The sequence below is a fragment of the Misgurnus anguillicaudatus genome, chromosome 19, assembly GCF_027580225.2.
Source record: "Misgurnus anguillicaudatus chromosome 19, ASM2758022v2, whole genome shotgun sequence".
Taxonomy (NCBI): Eukaryota; Metazoa; Chordata; class Actinopteri; order Cypriniformes; family Cobitidae; genus Misgurnus; species Misgurnus anguillicaudatus.
Window position 1 is genome coordinate 52,330,491 of NC_073355.2, and position 25,376 is coordinate 52,355,866.

Sequence of the window (25,376 nt, forward strand, 5' to 3'; positions counted from 1 at the left end):
TAATTTGATAAGGTTTTATTTACAAAAATGTTGTCCTTGCTTCAACACAATATGCTGCCCTGCCCTGAGGACATCTCTCACTCAGGTTGATCGGTAACAAACATTACTTATAAGTTAGTTTATAATATGAATTTATAATAGGATCGAATATAGGAAATAATGTATTTTTAACCTTAAGAGTATTGTATTACAAATGTCTCTGTCTCCATATGACCCATATTTATTCTGTGACACTGCAAACATAAATTAATAGTCTTGTTTACAGTACAAATATCGAAAGTTGTTTTTTAATTAAGATGTTTTTTCTGGGTGAGCAGGCATGTTTTTTTTGATTGTTTTAAGCTCAAATACACTTAAATGTAATGTTTTTTTTTGCCTAAAACTAGCCTTATTTTCTTAAGTCGTTTTTCTCATCAAGAAAATGCATCTTGATTTAAAGAATTTTTAGATATTTGTACTGAAAACAAAACAGAAATACTAAGTATTTTAAAAAGTCATTTTTTGTAGTTTTGCAGTTGTGCTAAACCTGTATGAGTTTCTTTACTCTGTTAAACACAAAATAAAGAGATAAATGATGGTATATGAAAACCAACTATGGGTAAAGTCAACATCATTTATTAAAATATCTTCTTTTGTGTTTAACACAATTCAAAACTCATACAGGTTTAGCACAACATGAGGATGAGAAAATTATGACAGATTTTTCATTTTTGGATGACATCCGCATCCAAGAAAACGGACAAACTCTTTATCTTACCGAAGATGAATTACTTATGAACTTATAATAAAATCTTATCACGTTTTAGTAGTTATCTGTTAGACAAACACAGAAGAGAAGAACAGATGATTTAAAACAGGAACTCAATGGCTGACAAATAACTTCTCTTATCCGACTAAATATGTGTGTGAGAGAAAACATGTGAAGGATCAATGAGTTTTTATATTATGTGTAGAGAAACATGTGAAGTTTATTCATAAAATCTATTTATTCATTAGTCTTAGGAGAGATTTAAAACCTTTAATGTGGGATCAGATGAGATGGACATTTTCTGTGTCAGTAAACACTTAAAGACAGATGTTTTTATGAGCAATATAACAGACACACAATCTGTCTGCTTTTATAGCGCACACGTAGAGTTTATCTCATAGACATTCAGTGTTTTTACAGCCCTGTGAGACCTTTGGTCTGTGGTCGTCCACAACTTTCACTAACAATTCAAAGCTTTTAGGACGAAGCTCTGTGATCACCAAAAAAAAAAAAACAATAAGGAAAGAAACAAAAATCTGTGTATATAAGTATATAAAGGATGAGGAAATTATTTCTGATGATCATGTTGTAATACAGTTTATGTAGTGTCTGATAAAATCTGTAGTCTGTATGACATTTATTGAGAGATTTAGATCAGACGTGTGAAAGCAGAAAGAGATTGAGTGAAAGTTTTCTCTCAGGTCAGGTTGATGTTTTTTTTTGTTTGGTGTTGGTTGTTCATTAACACACACCTGACACACCTGACCACACGTTTCCTCTTCAGGTTTCTTTTCTAAACACGCGTCCACTGAACTTCCACTATACAGTCATGTAGGATTCACATTCATCTGATCTCAAATCATCGGTGGTATTTTTGCTTGTTGAAGGATTAAGATGCAGATTTATGATCGTCTGCGATGACGTGGTCATTAAATCCAGGAGATTGTTTGTAAGGACGATCGTTGTCGGTGGACGTGATGTTGTGTTTCTTCTTCTGCTTCAGCTCTCTGCTCGGTGTCTCTGGCTTTGATGTTTTAGCTTGCAGAAACTCTTCGGTGACGTTAAACGTGGTTCTTCTGGAGGATGAAGGTTCACCGTGGAGTCTGAAGTTTGTTCAGGATGTGGTGGATAAAGCCCTCCGAGTGGAAAATGAGAAGAACGTGGCTGCAGGTCTGTGAATATATCTGAGTTTTGACTTTGTAATGATGTCAGGTTGGCCTGTGTGTCCTTGAGTATCACTTACATGTGTCACTGTGGATCTATAAAAAGACATTATACAGGAAAATGTTTTAGATAATACACCTTTAGTACTTCTATTCTAACCCTTTAACTGCCACACCAAGAAAAAGGCATTTGAAAAAAATTTTGTTTGCATTTCTTATCTCCTTATGTCACCACTTAACACAATCAATGTCTTTTTTTTCAACACATCCCATAATTTTTTAAAAATCGGCCTCTACCAAACGGTTGATATGTCACTTAAAGGAATTCAAACACATACTATGGAAATTAGAAAATATGAACTATAATACTAATTTTTTACAAACATAATCCAAATAAAATGGTTTTGTAAATTAAATCTTCTTTATTTATTGAAGTATAACATATTAAAATATTTCAGGTTTTCATTTTACGCAGGACATGACATGTTTTCATGTTTTTTTGCAATAAAAATGACCAAAATTAACAAAAATAAGGACTTTCTGCATTTAAAACCTAAAATAAAAGAATGCAAAAGATAGTAATACAATGGCATATTAGTTTTTTATGATTTAAGAAACACACTGTCAAGTTTGGTAGTGCAAAATAATTTTTTTGTCTTTTTTTTTAGATAAATTAAAGGGGTCACGGCATGAAAATCTGAGATTTTCCATGTTTAAGTGCTATGATTGGGTGCCCAGTGCTTCTATCAACCTAGCAAATGTGAGAAAGATCAACCCAGTAACTTAGTTTTGGTAAACCATTCTCTGTAAGCATGTGAAAAAATAGGTAATTGAAATTTGGCTTCCCTTGTGATGTCAGAAGGAGCCCTTATTATAATAATACCACCCCTTAATCTGCACTATCCAACCACAGCACTGCCATTTCCAGTGTTTTAATCCAGAGAGGGAGAGACAGAGAAAATAATTCACAGCACAACTAAGTTTCAATTTCAACAAACCACCATCATTGTGATTGGTGTTTGCACTTCATCCGCTCATTTGCATTTTAAATGACACACCCAAAACTGCACATTTTTGCACACACCTACAAAGTGGCAATTTTAACATGCTACAATAAATTATTTATATGATATTTTGAGCTAAAACATCACATATGTGCTCTGGGGACACCAAGGATTTATTTGACATCTTAAAAAAGTCATGTGGCATGGCCCCTTTAACATTTATTTTTAAACCAGCAATGCTGTGTAGAGTACGTCAACGTTGCAAACAATCCTTCAAACAATTTAAAACATCATTTAAGAAGTAATTGTTGATTAATTAATGAGTAATTATGATTTCCATACATTAATTATATGAATTCATTATAGTTATTTCAAAAAAATATCCAGAAGTGGCAAAAATACATACTTAAGAAATGATCTCAATATATTAAATAAGAAATAACAATAGCTGTGTCATATTCATAGCTGTGAATGATCAGAAATGTATATTTCATAGCAAATAGTTCACTCTGACTGCAGAAATGGATGATCTGAAAACATTACCCTAGCTTTTTTACTTTTACCATTAAGTGACAAATCAACCGTTTGGTTGAGCATGTTTTTGAAAAATTATTCAAAACATATAAAAGTTTTTTCATGGCACCAAGTAACATAATTTTGTAAAGTTAGGGCTCTTACAGTGTAATATGTCAAAAAAATATGGTTTCCTTGCAAAATTTCAACAAGAACAGTTCATAAAACAGAAGGGATTTTTTAATTTCAAAAAACCACATAACAAGATGTGTTGTGACAAGTGCTGTTGATTGATACATTGATATCTAGTGTATTTTTTTGGCAAAACATATCTTACACAAATAGTAGAGATGGCTCAATCAGCTTAAGTTAAGTTAGGTACTCATCTCAATAAAATATAGGGACTCAAAATGTGCTCAACCGTTTGGTTGAGCTGGCAGTTAAAGGGCTAATCTAAGTGTAGTTTAACTATAGCATATATCCTATACATTTCATCCCATATGTTTTATACATACAGGCTTTACTGTAAAGCTGATGCTAAATTGTGAAAAGTGCTACAGAAATAAATTTGATTTGAATGTCTTTACAACAGATAAGACTCATTGTTAAAACATTATAGCATTGTTTTGCATAATTCTGCTTACATATGAAAATTTATGAAAATATATAAATCAAAGTTCTATTTATTTAGCAATAAATTTTTAATAAGTGACTATTTAAAAATATATTGAAAATATAATTACTTATTGATTCATATATTTTTGTAAACTAATAAATATGTTAACTATTATTAATGCGTTTAATGATGCAACTTAGTAACAATAATAATCACTTTGAAAAATGATTTTGAAAAAAATGCACCAACATATAAATCTGAGTTAAAACCATTGTTGGGTAAGTTACTCAAAAAATTCATTAATAACTAGTTATCTTATTACTGTACAAATGACTCTTTCCAAAAAAAAAAAAATATATATATATATATTTAATGTCTAAATCCTATTTAGTAAATGATACAAATATAGGCTTGAAATGGCTGGAATAAACCATATAAAAGTTCATCAACTTTTCTGCTCACACTTTTTAATTTTCACTATTAATTAACTATTTTTGCCTCTATATACACTAAAAAAAAATATTCATTGAATTTAATGAATTTTTTTGGGGTGGGTGGTTGCAATCAATTTGTTTAAGCTACATTTAAACAAAAGTTTTATATTTTATTTTACGTTACTAATCTTTTTTGTTTAAATGTAGCTTGAGTGGATTGATTGCAACCACTTGCCTTGAGAAATTGATTAAATTCAATGAATCATTTTTTCAGTGTACTCCTAAATACTGCTTATTAATACTTAGTAAAGTAGTTGTTAAATATTGGTAGGAATTGTGTTGGATTATTAATTATATATATTTTGTCTACAGTCCATACACGGTATTTAGTTCATTTACATCAGAAGTTACTCGAATTAAATTACTGAGGAATCCCTTACTTAACTTTTTCAAGGAAAAGTTATTAAATTACAGTGACTAAATACTTAGTAACTAGTTACACCCAACACTGGTTAAAACAGATCTTAGGTTTGTTTTTGTTATATTATAAGTGAAACAATATAAATTCAGATTAACGTTTATATGAAGAGTTTCGTTGCAAAACGAGATAACTCCATTTTTTTTTTAGAAATCTTGTTTTTTTGGTTGTGCATTCCAATTAATATCAATTCAACTGCAGTTGGTTTGTTTTGATTTAAACCTTCATAACTTAAAAAATACAGCTAAGTAGCACCGTAAAACAAAATAATAACATGATAACATTATAATAAACAAAAATGTTAAAAACAGAGTTATCTAGTTTTGCACAAAACTCTTCATATATACTTTGATTGAAATGACCTAAAGGTGTTATTTAGAGAGGACTTGTTATTGTTTGTGTATAATGTTGTGTTGTTTGTGTGTATAATGTTGTGTTGTTTGTGTGTATAATGTTGTGTATTTCCACTGCAGGTTTAGAATTCAAGATGAAGGTTCTCTTCAGTGGTTTTAATACGACTCATTATAGACGGCGTGGATGCGGCAGCAGTACATGTGAAGCTGTAGAGATCCTTAAATCACTTTATGTAAGTTCTGCTCTGTTTCACACTGAAGGACGTCTTCTGGTTTTAATGGTTTTAATGGCCTGCAGCAGTGATGTGTAATGATGGATATTTTGTCCTTCAGAACAGCAGTGAGCTGGGTTGTGTTATGCTCGGCCCGTCCTGTACATATGCAACTTTCCAGCTGGTGGAGTAAGTCACATATTATGCATAACGTGGCTTTTAATGGCCGAGTCTTAAATTATTAACTTTAGTCTTATATGCTGTGTGTGATTATAGACTCGCAAAACACCGAGAAGAATTATTCAACACTTTTCAGTGTGGTGTAAATCTGGTTTTCATACAGTTTGTCTCTCTATCTGTCAGTCAAGAGGTGGGTCTGACTCTAACCGTCCCCATCATCTCTGCTGGGAGTTTTGGTTTGTCGTGTGATTATAAAGAGAAACTCACGCGTCTGCTGCCTCCAGCTCGAAAGATCTCAGACTTCTTCGTTCACTTCTGGAACGAATCCTTCACTAATCTGAAACCTGAGTGGAAAACAGCGTACATCTATAAAAAACCCAATAACACTGAGGAGTGCTTCTGGTACACACAGACGCACACATAAACAAGACAAATACACTTAACAAACGCACACACGTGCACACACGCACACATGCACGAACACTTACACAAGCATGCATGCACATTAATACACACGCCCAAATGCACGCACACACACATGCATATATAAATGCACACACAAACATGCAAGTAAACACACACAATGAGATGTCCAATGTCTGTCTGTCTGTCTGTCTGTCTGTCTGTCTGTCTGTCTGTCTGTCAGGTATATCAATGCTCTTGAAGCTCCATCAGCTCAGTTCGCCTCTAACATATCCAGAGATATGCTGAGGACTCCAGATGAACTCAAAGATGCACTGGGCGACCCAAACCGACACAGTAACAGTGAGTGACTTCACATCTACTGGAGTTATCTCATTTTTACCAACACTGTTTACCACTGCACCCATCAAAAACATTGGATTGCAATGGTAACATAAGTAATATGTTTAATCAGAGCTGATGTTGTGTGTTTGTGTAGTTTTTATTCTGTGTGGGACACCAGATGATGTTCTGGCTATTAAGGTCAGCAATCATGTTCCTCCAGATGTGGTCTTCATTCTCATCGATCTCTACAAGTAAGTGTATCTGATGAGAGATCATTTTCATCATCATCATCATCGGTCCTCAGAGTTGTTTTGTATATTTCAGTGAAGGATATCACACAAACATCTCCAGTTATGCACACATGAGAGATGTGTTGGTCATCACCACGCACAGCTTTAGGAATTACTCCAGCGACAACTTCTGGAAACTAAACACAACGGTACTCAACACTTTATTGGGTTTACTTGCATTAATTCATATATGTTAAAGACTTCTGATACCTGAAATATAAATGAACTTCATACATCTGACTTTAGGTAGATTAGATGATCAAGACATTTGAGTACACTCACTGTCAGACAAAAAACAAACAGTAGCTGTCACTGGGTCAGGATCAAAACTATAAGAGTGCATAATAGTACCTCAGAGGTAGATATTGGTACCAAATGTATACATATATGTACCTAAATGGTAGATTTTATGAGCTTTTTAAAGGGCACTGCTCCAGTGACAGCTTGAGGTAATTTCTGACCATTTTACAGTGTATGCACTAAAACTCACAAGTGATTATTTTAATATAACTCATATGAGTTGTCTAATAAGTTACCTGTTAGAAAGAGGTTTATATATATCTGTCTGCTGGTGTTATTTTGTTGCAGTTTTTTACAGATGCTAGGACACATTTCTCAATATTTCGGTCACTTTTGCAAAACTCTTCACACAGTGAGCAGAACAGAAGTCTATTTGGGCTAAACTGAGGATCAATTATCATTGCTTTGGCACAAAATGCATTCAATGACTACATCTCTCAAATTTCATGAATTCTTTTCTCACTCAGACGCAACAATTGCCAAAAGTCTTTGTACGTACAGGCCAATTTGCACATGCTTACATACTGTTTTCAAAACTGTTAAACTGATGTTCAAAACAATAACAGGACACAAAACTGATTAAGACAGCATAATGCTACATGTTGTTAGTGTTTTTTAGGTCATAGTTTTGTGGGTGACAAAGTGTGTTTGTCGGCTGTCAACCTTAGTGTTCTGGAAGAATGAGTTGATTTGAGACCTGAATAAAGTGTTTTGGTAGTTGTAGTGCATTTTGAATGTGAAATGAACTGCTTTGCCAAGCTGAAAGTTGGTTAGGAGAACTGTGTGAAGAGTTTTGCAAAATAAGTATTGAGAAATGTGTCCTAGCGTCTGTAAAAAAACTGTAACATGATTGTTAGATAAATGTGTGATGAGTTAATGTCTCGCTCCTGCAGGCTTTGAATGATTATGTGGTGGGTTATCATGATGCCGTGCTTCTCTTTGGTCAAGTGATGAGAGAAAATCTACTCTCCATTAAACATCATTCAACCAGCAGCGTCATACAGAATCCATTCAGAAACATAGTGTTTGATGGTAAGAAACACAAACACATTACAGATGATGATTCAGAAACATCTCATCTGATCTGATCTGATCTGTGTGTGTTACAGGTGTAGGTGGACATTATGTATTAGATGCTAGTGGAGACAGAGATCTCAATCTGTCTGTTGTTTATACATCCGGCACAAACCAAGTGAGACCCTCAAGTGTTTCTCATGAAATATTCAGTTTCATATCTTTCTATATGTGTGAGTGTGACATAAAACTCTTGTGTTTGTCCTCAGTATAAAACACTGTTTGTATTCGACACGTCTGTTAACCAAACTAAGACGAATCACAGTAATCCAGACCTGCCGTGGGCCGGATCTCGTCTGCCCAGTGATAAACCATCTCACGGTATTTAATCTCACTCTTTATGTCGTTTTTAAGTTAAAATGATTTGATTTGTAAAGTGATGCTGGTGTGGTTTCAGGTATGCAGGCTCAGAACATCATCATGATAGTGCTCGGCCTCAGTGTCGTCATGGCGACCGGTATCGCTTTCGTACTATACAGGTATTCAGTTTGATGTTGCATATAAAAAAGTATTACATTTGAAGAAGCACAAAGAGTTTTAAGATTGTGATGTTGTGTAGAAATAATGTGATTGTGTGATTGAAGTGTTGTTGTTGTTGTGTTTCACAGACAGAACAGAAGAGTGAGATACAATCAGAAGAAATGGTCTCATATCAATCCAGCGCTCATCACACCTTTAGATGATAAAGAGAGAAATCATATCAGTCTCAGAGTTAAGCTCTCTCTCTCTCTCTCTCTCTCTCTCTCCCTCTTTGTGTGTTTTATGACAGCTGATGTGTGTGTTTGTGTTGTAGATTGATGAAGATAAGAAAGGAGACAACAGCATTCAGATACACAAGGGTCGTTATGACAAAAAGGTTGTGTGTGTGTGCAGTATGTGATAATAGTGTGTGTGCATGTTTTTTGACATCAAGGTGTGTAATGTTTGTGTAACACGTGTGATGTGTTGTGTTTAACATGCAAGCTGTGTAAGGTGTATTTTGTGTAATGTGTGTGTGTTTGTGTCTATTTCCAGCCGGTCATACTGAAGGAACTGAAGAACACGGATGGGAATTTCTCTGAGGATCAGCGGATTGAACTCAATGCTGTAAAATACTCACACACACACACACACACACACACACACACACACACACACACACACACACACACACACACACACACACACACACACACACACACACACACACACACACACACACACACACACATCTCATCAATTAAGAGAAAACGCTTCCCTACTAATGACGAGTTTTTACAGAAATCCTTAATAGGCCACTAGGTGGCACTCTTACACAACTTATAAATCACAGTAAAAACTCTGCGTATGTTTTGCAGTTTTTTACAGATGCTGGGACACGTTTCTCAGTGCTTGGGTCACTTTTGCAAAACTCTTCACACAGTTCTCCTAACCAACTTTCAGCTTGGCAAAGCAATTTATTTCACATTCAAAATGCACTACAACTACCAAAACACTTCAGGTGCCTCCCCGGGATGAAAAACCCCCTAGGAGAAAAACAACAACAAAAAAAACCCTGTCTGAGTGAGAAAAGAATTCATGAAATTATAGAGATGTAGTTATTGAATGCATTTTTTGCCAAAGCAAAAATAATTTAACCTCAGTTTAGCCCACATAAACTTCTGTTGTGCTCACTGTGTGAAGAGTTTTGCAAAATTGACCAAAATATTGAGAAATGTGTCCTAGCGTCTGTAAAAAACTGTAATCTTTGTTCTGAATCTGATCTCTAACAAAAGTCCTTTAGAAAAATGCACTGATTTTAGCATGAAGTTAGCATGATGCTAACATGAATTAGTATTGACTCTTTCCCCGCCATTGACAAATTATCTCGTCAAGTAAGAGAAAACACTTCCCTGCCAATGACAAGTTTTTACTGCAATCCATATTTCCACTAATATCCACTAGGTGTCACTCTTACACAACTTATAAAACATTAAAGCATCCACTGATCCAAAAACAGTAAAAACTCTGTGTATGTTTTGATCATTGCCCATTTTACCCAACTTACCCATATTTGAGAAATGTTTTTTGAAAGCAGAGAGTCTGTTCTTTCATTTGATTTATACCACGGGTCTGTTGCATGCTGCATTCTGATTGGCTGAGAAATGTTCTATGGGTGTTGATTATTTTTCTGTAAACCGCACACCTATCTTTTCAAATGTCTTAAAAATAGGCACCAGAGCAATGTTTGTGGTAACCGTGGTATAAGCGGAATAATTGACTCCGGTCCTTTGAATTATTTGAAAATAATGCACACCTCCGCTTCGCGTCGTGCCGCATTACCACCTTGGTGTGCATTATTTTCTTATAATTCAATGGCCCGTCGTCAATTATTCCTTACATATTGTATGTTTATATATTTAAAGAAAAACATTTTCTGGACGGAATAAAACTTTTGTGGAAATCATTAAAAATGGTGCAGCTGACAATAGTTTTTATTAAATGTAAGGTGAATGATGTCATTATTATTGTGTGATTATGTCGGTGTGTTTTGTCTTTCTCTCAGTTGTTGCGTATAGATTATTATAATCTGACTAAATTCTACGGGACGGTGAAGTTTGACTGCGGTGTGTTTGGAGTATTTGAGTTTTGTGAGCGAGGATCACTCAGGTTTGTGACGTTATTCACTATATAACACAACAATACTCTTAATAAAATAACACAACCCATCTAACAAATCTCATCTGTGTGTGTCTGTGGTTTCAGTTTGTGCTGAACGACAAAATCTCATATCCAGACGAGAGCTTCATGGATCTGGAGTTTAAAATCTCAGTCATGTACGACATCGCAAAGGTGTGTTTGTGTGTGTGTGTGTGTGTGTGTGTGTGTGTGTGTGTGCAGCCAGAACTCACGAGAAATTGTACATATTTTACAAGTTTGCTACTTCGTATCAATTCATACGAAGTTAATCATGCAAAATTTTACGATTTTCGTAAAAAAACAACAACAGCGAAACTGAAAACCTACACTGCAAAAAATGACTTTCTTACTTTGTATTTTTGTCTTGTTTTCAGTAGAAATATATAAAAGTTCTTGAGCAAAATTACCTAAGAAAATAAGTCTAGTTTTTAGACAAAAAATAAACAATTTAAGAAAAAAATCTAAAAATAAGTTTTCTTTTTTCTTAAACACTTAATTTAAGCAAAATTTCCTCACCCCATTGGCAGATAATTTTGCTTGTTTTAATAACAAATTCCCTTAATTTCTATATTTTTGTATATAAATCGACTTATTTTCAAGTAAGAAAGTCATTTTTTGCAGTGTAACCCCGCCCCTAACCCCAACGTCACAGGGGTCAAGGCAAATCGTACCAAAACTTACGAATGTGGTCATATGAATTAATACAAATTAGCCAACTCATAAAATATGTACGAATTCTTGTGAGATAGCGTTTTTTTGTGTGTGTTTGAACTTAATCAGGGATAAAAATTAATGCAATATCTGAAAGTTCATCTGTGTTGTGTAGTAGTTGTGTTGTGTTTTAATGTTGTTGTGATTGTGTCTTTCTCTCTGTGATGTTTTATATCAGGGGATGTCTTACCTTCACTCCAGTAATGTTGAAGTTCACGGCCGACTAAAATCTACAAACTGTGTGGTGGACAATCGCATGGTGGTTAAAATCACAGACTTTGGCTGTAATACGATCCTCACACCAGGGAAAGGTTTGTAGATTCATCAGCACACAATGAAGTTTAACAACAGAAATAAGTTGATCTTTTCTTTCTTTAAGATCTGTGGACGTCTCCTGAACACATGAGGCTTCAGGGAATCTCTCAGAAGGGTGATGTTTATAGTTTTGCCATCATCTCACAAGAGATCATCCTGAGGAAAAGCACCTTCTACACCAGCTGTTGTTCAGATACTGCAGGTACAAACACACACATACAGCTTATGGGATTGATTATTTGACATGATGACACTAAACACACACAAACACTGTCTCTGTCTGACTCTTGGTTCTCCTCTAGAGAAGATCTATCGTGTACAGAACCCCAGAGGACCAAACGTCTTCAGACCCGATCTCAGTTTTGAGTCTGTCGGAGAGACTGAAGCTGAGGTACAGAGATGTCATGAGATCAATATAATCCGTGGATTTTTCAAATTTTACCAATCAGCGTAGTCAAATCTGGGGCCTCATTTATAAAGCGTGCGTACGCACGCTTTATAAATGAGGCCCCAGATTTGACTACGCTGATTGGTAAAATTTGAAAAATCCAGGGAAAAGCCCATATTTATAAAAACTGTCTTTGACGTGGAAAAGTGCTTAGCGTTTTACTTTTGCTTGTCCGACTACTGAAGGTTTTTGGAAAAATAAGCCATTCTTGCTGCTCGTAAAAGATTTAAACATTGACAACGCTCTTTTATATGTCTATGACATTAATTAGGCATCGTTTAAAGGCGGAGATCTGAAACTGCTCAGCTGCGCACAAGTTCAAGATCATTTGCGATTTATAGATTTGAAAGGGGTACACACGTTTTTGCGCGTACATTCGGTTTATGCATCACACGCATTTTTGATAATAATCATAAGATCAAATGTAGGATGTTTTTTACACAGCATTTTATAAATAAAGGCCCTGATCTCTGTTGCCCAAACTGCTATATTCTGGACCAAAAGATAGGGGTGCAATTTTCACGACGTGACGCAGGCATAGTTCCTCATGCACTCGCTTATTTTAGTTATTTGTTCTGAGAATTTCTGTAACTATGTTTAACTCTACTGAGTTTTCCACAACTCATAACATTTTAAATTAATATTCAAATACAATAATGCTACTGTCAGGATCTTGTCTTGAATACAAGGGGATTAAATAGGGAGCAACTAAACAAAATAACAAGGGAAGGACAGGTGAGGGGAGTTAAACAATAATGATGAATGAGGACAACAAGGGAGCGTGGTAAAAGAGACGAGACGAGGAAAACACGTGGCCTGATTATAAATAATTCCCACAGAAAACATGGTACTGTCAGAACCCTGTCACAATGAACTAGTGTAATACAACATCCTGACAGCTACATTATGATGTGTATAATGGGGCGTACACACCAAACAGAAACTCACTGATTTGTGCTAGTAGATTACATACAAAGTCAAATCAAAGACGTGAATAGATGCCAATGTTGTTGGTGAGATTGCCGTAAAAACACACGCTATTCGCCTCAAATGCGTATTTGCACAAGTTAACCCCCAGGGGTCCAAAAACGCGGGGACGCGTTTTGACGTGTTTTCTCCTTATCATAGCAGAATCAACTTAAAATACTCCATCATTAATAATCAAACACTTACGTGTTTGACATCATTTGAAACTCTGATGGGTCCTCTTTAATTAGTGTACATTCACAATAACAACAGATCTTTGTGTTTTTGTCAAATTAAGAAAATAAACAGGGTGCTCATTCAGACATTTCTGTCTCCGCCAGCTGTCTCTCAAATCACGTTACAAAAATTAGTTGAAACTCCGCGAATACTCGTCACACAAACATAATACACATATCCAAAGAAAGCCTGAAATGTCTACTTTTAAACAAACTAATTATTATCAAAAACAAATATTTCCTGTTTATATAATCTGCATTGAAGTAAAGAGAGTACCGTTTTCCCTGGCTGAGCTCATTATCTTTAATGCGGTAACGCCCACACGCTGTTGACATGGTAATGAAGAGACGAGCTGTTCAAACCAGCAAAGCGTAATGTTTGATAAGATTTAAAGACTTTAGCGCATGTTTGGATTATAAACTTTATACACACACGTGAGGAATATCTTCATTTATGTCTGGACATTGAGGAAGAGAAGCGTTTATCTTTAACGTTACCTAAGAAGACGAACAATGGAAGGCGCAATGGAGGCGGATATATTCCTGAAGAAACTGTAAGTCATATGTCTTCATTTATATTTGCTATCATGTAATATGTTATGGCTTGTGCAGTTCAGCCTACATAAGCAACCTCAACAGACTGCACGCTTCGGATTGAAAAACGTTCGCATTGTTTAACGTTACAAACGAGTAACTTACGCGTGATCACGTAATGGCGGATTTCATTGTTTGCTGTACAGTGTTAGACACAGTTATTCACTTTCGTATCCTTCATGGCAACTTTGAGTAAGTTAATGCTGCACTGCTGTGTCTTTTAAGTGTGTGCTGTAGGTTAATGTGATTCCATGTTTACATGCTTATTTACAAACGAGTACGTTACGCGTGATCACGTAATGGCGGATTTCATTGTTACATGCTGTATAGACACTTTCGTATCCTTCGTGGCAACTTTGCGTAATGCTGCACTGGGGGATCTGCTGTAATATGATATTGTTTACATGCAACGCATTCCATACATTGCGCTTTACACGCGACACCGTTTTATTATGAGCTCCGCGTTGTTTACACGGAGACTCGCCTTTTCTTTTTAAATTATAAATTTACCTTGGCCAGTCTACCTAGGTGTGTGAAAGACGCCAATCACGTGACCAAATGGTGGCGCAGCGGTAGTGCGTTAGGCCGCCACGTGGTAGACCCGGGTTCGAAACCCGCCTAGGCCAAGTTTTTTTTAATATATACAGTATATTGAGTATATTGAGTTTAGGCGACCACCGTTACAAGTGCTATCATTTACCCATCAGTTATGTATGTAAGGGTATTTCTGTGGACAATTTATGCTAACAGCTGTTCATAACTCTCTTACAGGTCTGCATCCCTCTCATCAGTACAAAACTATGAAGTGGAAAAACATATTCACACTTTTTGGACATAAAGTTGTATGGTAACATGAGCCACATGAAGTTTACAGCTCTGTTGTTTATCAGTTTCTTATACAAGTTAAGTTTTTGAATAGGGTCCTACTGACCTTCATTTCTATTTTGATTATATTGTTAACTTCTTAATAAACCTCAAACAAACATGTTCATTTGTCCTCACATTCTTTACTGTAGTTCCCTCCTGCCTCATTATTATGCAGCTCATTATGCAGCTCATTATGCGAGCCTTTGTTTGCTAGCTGTCAATCAATCCTTCTCGCATACGGCCCCTCTAAACAAAAAGTGTCTTACAATTTCTAAATCAATATATTGGTTTATGTGAATGAGTAGGCAGGATGATTTTCACATCATTTTAAAGAAAAAACTCTAGACTACTAGATTCTGTTTAGGAAAGTCTTGTTAAAACATGTTTAGTATGGGTTTTGTGGACTTATATCAGTGACTTAAAATTTTAACTTTTTTAAAAACCACGCATAAACCTTTTTCTCTCAAAAATACAAACATGTACATACATGTAGCTCATATAATATTTTAGCCCAGTTTGTGCTGAACACAGTGGTATGAGACACTTGCCATTATTATGTTTTAAAGCAACTGAAAAAAGACCAAATGTAAGAGCATGTCAGAACCTCTGACAGTGTCCCAAAATGGTCGGACCCCAGAGGGTTAAACTCAAGCAAAAAATGTACATGACACAAAGTAAAATCCCGCAAGTAATCTATACTGAAGAACGCAATGCTTCACGTTTGGTGTGTATGCAGCATAAGGGGCCAGTCACACCAAAAGCGCTTTAAACGCTTGCAAACGCAAGGCGCGACGCACTGCCTTTTAAAAAAAAAGAGCAGTGCGACGCGACTTTTCATATTGCTAAGCAACCACAGAGTCAGCTGTCTTGTCAGTCAAATATTGAAGCGTGCGCTCTTTTGCTGTTAACTGACATATTAGCAGAAACTTTAAAAAGAGGGCACTTGCTCTGACCTTGTTTGAGGGTGAGAGGTGCACAAACACGCAGAAGAGAGTGAGCGAGTGGTGTCCGGTTCTTCAAAGCAACTGTAAACTTCCCTCACCACAACGTAAGGCCCGCCTCTCTCCTCATTCGATTGGACAATGGAAAGACGCGAATGATGTCGGGCTCTTCTCCGCTCTCACAGCGCTCCTTCAAAGGCATGTGCTGCGGCAAAAACTGCAAGGCGTTCGGCACGCATAAACAGCGCACAAACGCTCCCTGCCCATAGAATATCATTCAAAAAAGGTGCCTGCAACTGCCATAAACGCTTTTGGTGTGACTGGCCCAGAAGTGAGCTAATTTTAGAGCCTACAAGTCAATCTCAGAGCGCCACCCTCAGGATGATTTGCGTAAGGGGGCTACACACCAAACGTAGATACAAAATCAATAAAAAAGACACAAACAGACGCAAACTCACACGGGGCAAAGCGAATTACGCAAATTGGGGGGCGAGATTGCTGCGATAACACACGCTATTCGCTTCAAACATGTCTTTGCGCAAGTTAAAAATATTAAAATCAAAATTATTGAAAAAATTTTGCATGACACAAAGATAAATCCCGTGAGTAATCTAGAGTGAGAAACCACTTTGCGTCATTTCCATCGCCCTGCGCGAGTTTGCATCTTTTCGCGTCTTTTTATTGACTTTGTATGTAATCTACTCATGCAATTCGTTGAATTCGCATTTAGTGTATACGCCCCATACGGACACTAAATGTCTGGCAAAAATATATTCGGTTATCTGAATGTAAAACGTTTGTTGCGCCCCCAAAACAATTTAGCAACAGCCGCCACTGCATCTGACTTCAAAAATACACACATTTACATTGTTTTCACATAATAACGTGTGTGTGTTTGTGTGTAGCTGTTTGTCCTGATCAAAAGCTGTTGGGAAGAGGATCCAGAGAAGAGACCGGACTTTAAGAGGATTGAAGGAGCTCTGGGGAAGATCTTCAGGTTTGTGTCTGAAGCAGATGTACACACTGTTGTGTGTTTGTGATAGTCCACTAATGTTGTCTGTCATTGTGTTTTGCAGTAATCTTCATAACCAGGCCAATGCCAGCTACATGGATAATCTGATCCGTCGACTGCAGATGTATTCCAGAAACCTGGAGCACTTGGTGGAGGAGAGAACGGCTCTGTATAAAGCTGAGAGAGATCGAGCTGATCAACTCAACTGTATGCTGCTGCCCGGGTTAGACACACACACACAGATATATTTACTTTAGAAAATTATGCAGTAAATATATTTATTAAAAGTCTCATACACACACAGGCCTGTGGTTCGGTCATTGAAGGAGACGGGTCGTGTTGAGCCTGAACTCTTTGATGAAGTCACCATCTACTTCAGTGATATCGTGGGCTTCACCACCCTCTGTCATCACAGCACACCTATGGAGGTGGTGGACATGCTGAACGATATCTACAAGAAATTTGACAGCATTCTGGATCATCACGACGTCTATAAGGTGTGAAGATGTTCTCTGATCTTACAGATGTTCAGACAATCATTCAGTGATGATCATCACGGTTTAGTTTGAAACCTCAGATCTCCGTCAGTACTGTGATGGTGTGTCTGAGAAGAGTAATGATTGTACTGATGTGTCAGGTGGAGACGATCGGAGATGCTTACATGGTTGCATCTGGACTGCCGAATCGTAACGGGAACAGACACGCTGTGGACGTTTGTCTCATGGCTCTCGACATTTTAGAGTTTATGGGAACATTTCAACTGAGACACCTGCCGGGAATCCCACTGTGGATCCGGATCGGAATCCATTCAGGTACATGCACGCACACGTGTGTAAACCTTTGATATGTAAATGGTAAATTATCAGTTGGTATCAGTTGTTATTCATTTGTCTTCTGCCAGACAAATAAATACAAACCTTAATTATATATTTTTTAAACAATTTGCAAGGTTCATGTTACTGTATGTGTTTGTGTGCATCTGTGTGTGTTTATGTGCGTGTGGATTTGTGGATGTAGGTCCTTGTGCTGCAGGTGTTGTGGGGAATAAGATGCCACGGTATTGTCTGTTTGGAGATACAGTCAACACAGCATCACGTATGGAGTCTACAGGACTACGTAAGTCGCACAAACACACACGCGCACACACACGCACAAACACACGCATGCATGCACGTAAACACACGCACACAAACACAGACATGCACACATGCAAACATTCATGCAAACACTGGCATGCACACAAAAACATGCACAGACGCAAACATGCATGCAAACACACACATGCAAACACGCAGACATGCATGCACACACGCAAACATGCATGCACACACGCAAACACAGGCATGAATGCACGCAAACACACGCACACAGACATGCAAACATGCACACACGCACACAAACACAGACATGCACGCATGCAAACATGCATGCACACAAACACATGCACGCACGCAAACATGCACACAAACACATGCACACACATGCATGCATGCACACAAACACATGCACGCACACAAACATGCATGCAAACACACACATGCACGCACACAAACACACACATGCACGTTTACATGCACGCAAACACACAAACTCAAACAATCAAACACATGCATGCACACACGCAAACATGCATGCACACACGCAAACACAGGCATGCATGCACGCAAACACACGCACACAGACATGCAAACATGCACACACGCACACAAACACAGACATGCACACATGCAAACATGCATGCACACAAACACATGCACGCACGCAAACATGCACACAAACACATGCATGCATGCATGCACACAAACACATGCACGCACACAAACATGCATGCAAACACACACATGCACGCACACACAAACACACGCATGCACGTTTACATGCACGCATGAAAACACAGACACGCAAACACACACGCACACACACGCATGCACACAAACATGTACGCAAACACGCGCACACACACGTACAGGTAAAGTGATGAATGTTTTTTCAGCTCTAAGGATTCATGTGAGTCAGTCCACCATTGAAATCCTGCAGAGGACCGACTGTCAGTTTGAGTGTGAAAACAGAGGAGAAACTTACCTGAAGGTAAAACACTGCACTGCACTCATAGATATGAACTGCATACTGCATACTGTAAACTCTATTATGCACACTGTATACTTCTTACAATTTAATACATGTTGTATGCTGTACATTTTGTTTACATATTCTGTGTATGTAGTATACACTAGAGAAATACTGGTTAAAATGACAGACTGACCACAGATTTGTGTGTGTGTGTTTAGGGTAAAGGAAAGGAGATGACCTATTGGTTGACTGGAGTCACAGGACAGAAATACAATCTGCCAACTCCACCTACAGCGTAAGAGAAACATCAACAAACACAGATCTAATTCATCAATAATACATCAGTAAAAACACTGAAACATACACGTACAATCTCTCTCTGTCTGTCTCTCCCTCCAGAGAGAATTTCCAGCGTTTGCAGCAGGATCTGGCTGAGCGGATCATTTCCACATTGGCCACCCGCGGAAATGAGCGAAGAAAAACTCTCTCCACGCGACAGCGCAGAACACAGAGACACAGCGGTGACAACCAACCTGAATACCTGCATCTGACTGACCCCAATATACACATGTAACACACACACACCTGTACTACACACAAACACACACCTGTATCACACAAAGATACTAGGGCTGCATAACAACTAATCGCGACTAATCGTTTGCAGAATATTTTTTTTTGAATCATATATATGTGTGTGTATTGTGTATAGTGATTCTGTGTATATGAGTACACACATGCATGTATAATTTTAAGAAATAAAGTATATGTATATATTAAGTATTCATATTTATATATAATATTAAAAATATTTCTTGGATATATACATGCATGTGTGTTTTTATGTGTACATAGTTATTGTACACAGTACACGCACATATATGATGTAAACAGAGACTTTTATTCTGCAAACACGATTGGTCGCGATTAGTTGTTATGCGGCCCTAACAGACATACACAATGTTTATTAAACTGTATGAAGCAGGGTTCCCACAGAGATCCTTGAACGTTTGTGAATCTGGGAAAAACAATTCAAGGCCCTAGAAGGTTTTTGAAAAGAAACATACATGGATACAGGTGACGGAAAGTGCTTGAATCTATTTTGTTCAGTAAGTTTTCAGGAAAAAAATCCATATTATTCCCCGTGTAGTTTAGGATGACGTCATATAAATTTTAGCGCACATGCTAAACTGTTAGTTTTACATGCTTATATATCTTCTGTATGCAAATTTTCATTCATACCAAAATGCTTATAGTTGTGTTTGACAAATAAAAATTGTAACAATGTATCTTACAAGATAACACGATGTAACCTTACACTCATTTGAAATGTGTCCCTACATGAAGTCCTTGAATTTGAGGGGATACCAAAGTGTGGGAACCCTGATGAAGTGATGTTTATTGTGTTTTTTCTGTGTTCTTAATATTTGATTTAAAACATTATATAATCAATCATTTTTAGAAATATTTGTATGTGTATATATTATCTTTCATACTGTACTGTGTGTGATGTATCATAACTCATTTTTCACACTTATATAGACACAAAATAAAAGAACAAGACTTATTTTGTTTATAAAATTATTTATTAACCAAACTGACAAATTAATAGATAAACATAAGAAATTAACATTAAAATGTGAGAAAATATGACACATAACCAAACACTGGACATCTCCCCAAAATATACAGAAGAAAATGTTGCTTTTCAAAATGCAGCAGATCTGAATCACATCCGAATTGAGTTGATATAAAATATCTAAGAAACATATTTATAAACAGTGCCTGTTACTGTATATGAAATAAAAGAGCTACTAAATCCAAAAGATTTCATGTGACGTCACAGCCGTATAAAGCTTCATTTAAGAGCTTGATTGTTTGTAATGATTCACTGATCTGTATTGTGTTTATCTCTCTTATCTAATACTCCAGACTGTGTTTTCATTGCAGATTAGAGCAAAACTTTAGCATCAGTTTCTAATGTCGACAATGCCATTTCCATGAAATGATGATGTGCGACTGAAACAAAGTTTTTCCTCTCATGATAACTCATTTCAAACATCACGTCGACTGATGTTGGTAGGTTTACTGATATCACATCCACCACATTATTATTAACCGAAGGAGATGTAAGAGTATTATGCAAACATTTATGCCATATAATGTGAAGCCCCTTATACTTAGGAGCGGCAATGTCTAGGTGTTTCTTGAAGGTAATAGTAGATTATTTTAAATCAAAAGAGATGTAAGAGTGTTATTCAAACATTATTGACACTTAAAGCCTCTTATAGTTGGGAGCAGACACATATTGAGGTGTTTCTGAGAGGTTTTAGTTCTTACCATGCCATCTTCAAATAATAATTATATGATTAACTTACATCAGGTGACCTAAAAATGTTTCCATTACAGTTTTGTGAAATACACATTTTCTGATTTGCGTGAGAAACCACCTCAGATGAGTGTAAAAACCTTTTGGGGTTATATGGGAGTTTTCGCAAAATTGACGTGTTTCTATTGGCCATATTTAACAATTTAAAGGTGCCAAAGAATGCATTGTAATGATCTGTTAAATTGTTCTCTGATATAGAAGGTTTGTGGCTTTATTAAGAGCAAAAATGATCCAGAGTCAGTTTTTCATGTCCATTTACAACCCTAGGATTTGTCTTTATAATGAAATGGTCTATTATTACCTTATCTGAAAGGGTCATGAATAATAATGTTGAGCTCTGCTCTGATTGGCTGTTTCTCCTTCAGTAGCTCTGTGTGTGTGTGTAAACAGATCTTATGTTTGAGTCTGTATCAGATGAAGATTTTGAGGTATAATCAATTGTTTGGAGATTGTTAATGGATGTTAAACTGATACATTTGTGTTTTTTTCAGTATGGACCTGCAAAACGTAACTGTAAAGTCAATAGTAGAACTTCAGGCTAAACGCTAGTATATAGCATTAACTAGCATATAGCATTAACTAGCATATGCCGCTAACTCAACAATAACAACTTTGTTTTTAACATGTAACAACATTGTAATTAATGTAATGTTGTGGGTGTACATCTGGGCTGTAACGTCACAGTTGGTGTTATGTTGTGAGCGGTCTGTTTTCCAGCAGTATTTTGCATGCACGAGGTTTACATAAAAAGGAGAAACAAAACATGTTTGAGGCTCACGATATGTCCTTACCATGTACACAACTCTTATTATTTATCTATAAATACAGTTCTACATTCTAGGGTATTTTCAAAGGTGCAGTGTGTAAATTTGAGCGGCATCTAGTGGTGAGGTTGCGAATCGCAACCAACGGCTCAGTCCGCTGCTCACCCCTCACTTTTGAAACACATAGAGAAACTACGGTAGCCCCCACCGGACAAAAATGTCATAGTCAGAGACAACTTAGTAAAAAAGTTTGTCCGTTAAGGGCTTTTGTTGAAACATGGTGACACAAAATGGCGACTTCTACGTTAGGGGACCCTTGTGTATGTAGATAAAAGTCTCATTCTAAGGTAATAAAAACATAACGGCTCATTATAAAAAGGTCTTTATTCACTCCTGATAATATAGTTTTGTATATTATTTTGCATTCCTGTCAAGAGATCCTTCTAAAAATCACACAATGCACCTTTAAAGGGTAATTGAAATGCAGCTACTGAGTTGAGTTCATGACGAGTCTGGTGTGTTAAATAAGAGAGAAACATACAAAACACACGTGCAGTGGATCACTAGAAACAGATTTGAGAATCACAGTCATAAAAGACTCCAATAGCATCAAGGCATTCAATTGATGAATGCAAGCCATCATTCGCTATTTATTAAACCATTAGTCTTTCTCTGTTTGGCAGGAAGACAAAACCGATTTTTAAGAGCCATTATTTTTGGTTTATTTACAGTAAAACTTTATGTTGTCATATAATAGTAAATACGTCATAAACTAAAAACTTTCTGATCTTGAATCTGATCTTGAATCTATTTCATTAGTTTTAGTCAAACCTCAACAGGTTGTCCAGTTTTAGTGGTAACGAGGGCAGAATCTCCCAACTCGGTTGCAGGGAGTGGTAGAACATGCTCCGCCCATCCATTACACAGGCTCCGCCCACACGTCGCCTCAGTGATGGACACTTCCTGTAGCTGGCCGTTGAGATGCAGAACTTCCTGTTGTGATGTCACTGCAGTGTAATCGTCCTTCTGACCTGCTGGACAGATAAACTCTTTATTACACAACAACATTACATTTATACACTCCACACACTTACAGCAGATACACATCAGCATCATCATCATCATCATCATCATCATCAGCAGCAGCAGCAGCGTGTGTGTGTTCACTGAGAAACCTACATGACTTGATATTAACACAACATCAACTAAATAAGCTACAGAAGCTTAGAATCAAAAGAAATGAATGATTGACAGCAGCGAGACAGACATGAGAGGAAAATCTGCTAAAGAATCACTGATGATGATGATGATGATGATGAAGAACTCACTGTCAACCTAAAAACTCTTCAAGATAAATTTAGCACAAGAGTGTCGTTGTGTCCTTCCTCTGAGCTGAAGATCTGCGGATGTGTGTGTGTCTGTGTGCGTGTTTGTGTGTGCATGTGTGTTGGTGTGTGTGTGCATGCGTGGGTGTGTGCATGTGTGTGGGAGAAATGGGGGCGTCCCTGTAGACCCTCCAAGGTCCTCATGTGGGGTACATGAGGAAGAGAAACTCTTTCTGTTGTGTTCATCATGTGTGTTATCAATTATAACAGTACAGTTGTTAGTTGTGTCGTTTAAAGGTGTTTGTGTGTTGTACCTGTGTTCTGTGAGGTCCTGCTGTGATGTTTGTAGATGATGAACCAGAAGATGAGCACCAGCAGTGATCCAGTCACCACCAGCCCAACACAGATCCACACACTGAGACCGACGGCGCTCCACGACTCTCCTGCATCTCTGCCGCTCAACACCGACTTCACGACAGCTGTAGGAACATCTAGAGAAACACAATCATCATCGACAATCACTCAACTACTCGACTGCTGCTTCTTCTGATCTGAGCTTCTGCTCATAATAATGAAGATGAGATGATGATGTGAAGGTCACTCACCGGTGATGGATGATCTCAGCTCATAAGATGTGTGAGATATGCACTGTTTGGTTAAAGAATCCCAGAAAGAACCAGAAGCACATGATCCTCTCTCCATCACTACAGACAATAACTGTGACAACTCTTAAATAAACACTGACAGACAGAGAGACTGAAAAAGAAAGAGAGACTGATAGAGAGAGAGATAGATTAGGGGAGGTGAGAGGAACGCAAGAATGTTTCACTTCTTCATTTGTAAGGTAGGAAAGAATGAATCACTGAGTCTCTAGAGAGAGACAGAGTCAGAAGAGAGAGAGACACAGAGAGATAATGATAGTGAGAGAGAGAGAGAGAGATGAGAGTTTTTACTTAAATGCTTTAAAAGTAAAACTGAAAATCAAAGCAGTAAAGACTAGCACAAATAAAAACAAATATAACTCAACTCTGAAGAGAGTTATTGCAAAAAGCAAGGCATGAAACTAAATATACAAAACAGTTCCTGTAGCTCAACGTGTGGATCATCACATTAGTAGTTCAAAAGGTCATGGTTTAATTCTCAGTGAACACCCACAAACTGATCTGAATACACTGTATTCCCTTCAGATTAAAGCATCTATGTAAAAAAACAGTGAATATAAAACACAATGCTGCTTCTAGTATAAAAAGTTTGCAAAGCAGTGCAAAAAAATCAATTTCTTTGGCCAAAAATATGTTTTAGATACATTGTGTAGAAACTAAAGCTTAATTAAATATATTTCGTTTTAAAGGGGACATTTAATAGATTTTTTAAGATGTTAAATAAATATTTGGTGTCCCTGTATATGAAGTTTTAGCTCAAAATATCATATAGATAATTTATTATAACATGTTAAATTTAACACTTGTGAGCAAAAATGTGCTGTTTTTTGTGTGTGTCCTTTAAAGTGCAAATGAGCTGGTGCTAATGCAAACACTGATCACCATAATGGTGGTTTGTTGAAATTGAAAGTCAATTGTGCTATAAATTATTTTCTCTTTCTGCACTAAATGTAATTGTTGTGGTTGGATAGTGCAGATTAAGGGGCGGTATTATTATAATAAGATCCCCTTCTGACATCACAAGGGGAACCAAATTTCAATGAGCTATTATTTCACATGTTTGCAGAGAATGGTTTACCAAAACTAAACTACTGGGTTGATCTTTTCACATTTTCTAGGTTGGGGCGCAATTAAAGCACTTATGGAAAATTCAGATTTTCATGATATGTCCCCTTTAACCTTTATCATATATTTCAAAATGGGCAACATTTCAGGGGCAACAAATACATTTCATTTTACAACAAATATATTTTTTGTGGCCAAAATATAAAAGTTTATAAAGTATATATAAAGTATAACATTTTTG

General features: G+C 36.8%; 2 protein-coding genes across 5 annotated transcripts; one reads left to right on the top strand and one right to left on the bottom strand.

The window, feature by feature from the left end:
* Positions 1-1,408: 1,408 nt before the first annotated feature.
* gucy2ca (guanylate cyclase 2Ca) lies at positions 1,409-19,600 on the top strand. 3 transcript variants are annotated; one of them, XM_073857844.1, is made up of 27 exons: positions 1,409-1,918; positions 5,430-5,542; positions 5,643-5,710; positions 5,885-6,103; positions 6,348-6,466; positions 6,603-6,699; positions 6,773-6,887; positions 7,932-8,070; positions 8,148-8,230; positions 8,322-8,433; positions 8,510-8,591; positions 8,721-8,823; positions 8,906-8,968; positions 9,127-9,198; positions 10,637-10,740; positions 10,836-10,923; positions 11,660-11,792; positions 11,861-11,998; positions 12,099-12,187; positions 16,754-16,845; positions 16,925-17,083; positions 17,165-17,357; positions 17,498-17,672; positions 17,878-17,976; positions 18,854-18,948; positions 19,149-19,225; positions 19,330-19,600. In XM_073857844.1, exons 1-27 carry the CDS (start codon positions 1,726-1,728, stop codon positions 19,502-19,504), a joined length of 3,195 nt encoding a protein of 1,064 aa, XP_073713945.1. In that variant the 5' UTR covers positions 1,409-1,725; the 3' UTR covers positions 19,505-19,600. The 3 variants fall into 3 exon arrangements, with proteins under 3 accessions (XP_073713945.1, XP_073713944.1, XP_073713946.1); XM_073857843.1 differs by having other exon boundaries at positions 8,148-8,229; positions 8,318-8,433; XM_073857845.1 differs by lacking the exon at positions 1,409-1,918 and having other exon boundaries at positions 5,439-5,542; positions 5,648-5,710; positions 8,148-8,229; positions 8,318-8,433.
* Positions 19,601-20,550: 950 nt separating this feature from the next.
* LOC129436842 (tumor necrosis factor receptor superfamily member 17-like) lies at positions 20,551-24,962 on the bottom strand. Of its 2 annotated transcripts, none has more exons than XM_055195108.2 (3): positions 24,014-24,962; positions 23,723-23,899; positions 20,551-23,117 (listed from the first exon to the last, which is right to left on the bottom strand). In XM_055195108.2, the coding sequence occupies exons 1-3, from the start codon at positions 24,108-24,110 to the stop codon at positions 22,909-22,911; spliced, it is 483 nt and encodes a 160-aa protein (XP_055051083.1). In that variant the 5' UTR covers positions 24,111-24,962; the 3' UTR covers positions 20,551-22,908. The 2 variants fall into 2 exon arrangements, with proteins under 2 accessions (XP_055051083.1, XP_055051084.1); XM_055195109.2 differs by having other exon boundaries at positions 20,551-23,114; positions 24,014-24,953.
* Positions 24,963-25,376: the final 414 nt, after the last annotated feature.

Excerpts from the sequence above, each read along its gene's own strand:
- gucy2ca (XM_073857843.1), top strand. The coding sequence starts at position 1,726 with ATGTTGTGTTTCTTCTTCTGCTTCAGCTCTCTGCTCGGTGTCTCTGGC. Across the intron at positions 8,434-8,509 it reads CAGTGATAAACCATCTCACG|GTATGCAGGCTCAGAACATC; the intron begins GTATTTAATCTC and ends GTGTGGTTTCAG. Across the intron at positions 8,824-8,905 it reads GAAATCATATCAGTCTCAGA|ATTGATGAAGATAAGAAAGG; the intron begins GTTAAGCTCTCT and ends TTTGTGTTGTAG.
- LOC129436842 (XM_055195108.2), bottom strand. The coding sequence starts at position 24,110 with ATGGAGAGAGGATCATGTGCTTCTGGTTCTTTCTGGGATTCTTTAACC. Across the intron at positions 23,900-24,013 it reads GCTGAGATCATCCATCACCG|ATGTTCCTACAGCTGTCGTG; the intron begins GTGAGTGACCTT and ends GTGTTTCTCTAG. Across the intron at positions 23,118-23,722 it reads CAGGACCTCACAGAACACAG|CAGGTCAGAAGGACGATTAC; the intron begins GTACAACACACA and ends TTATCTGTCCAG.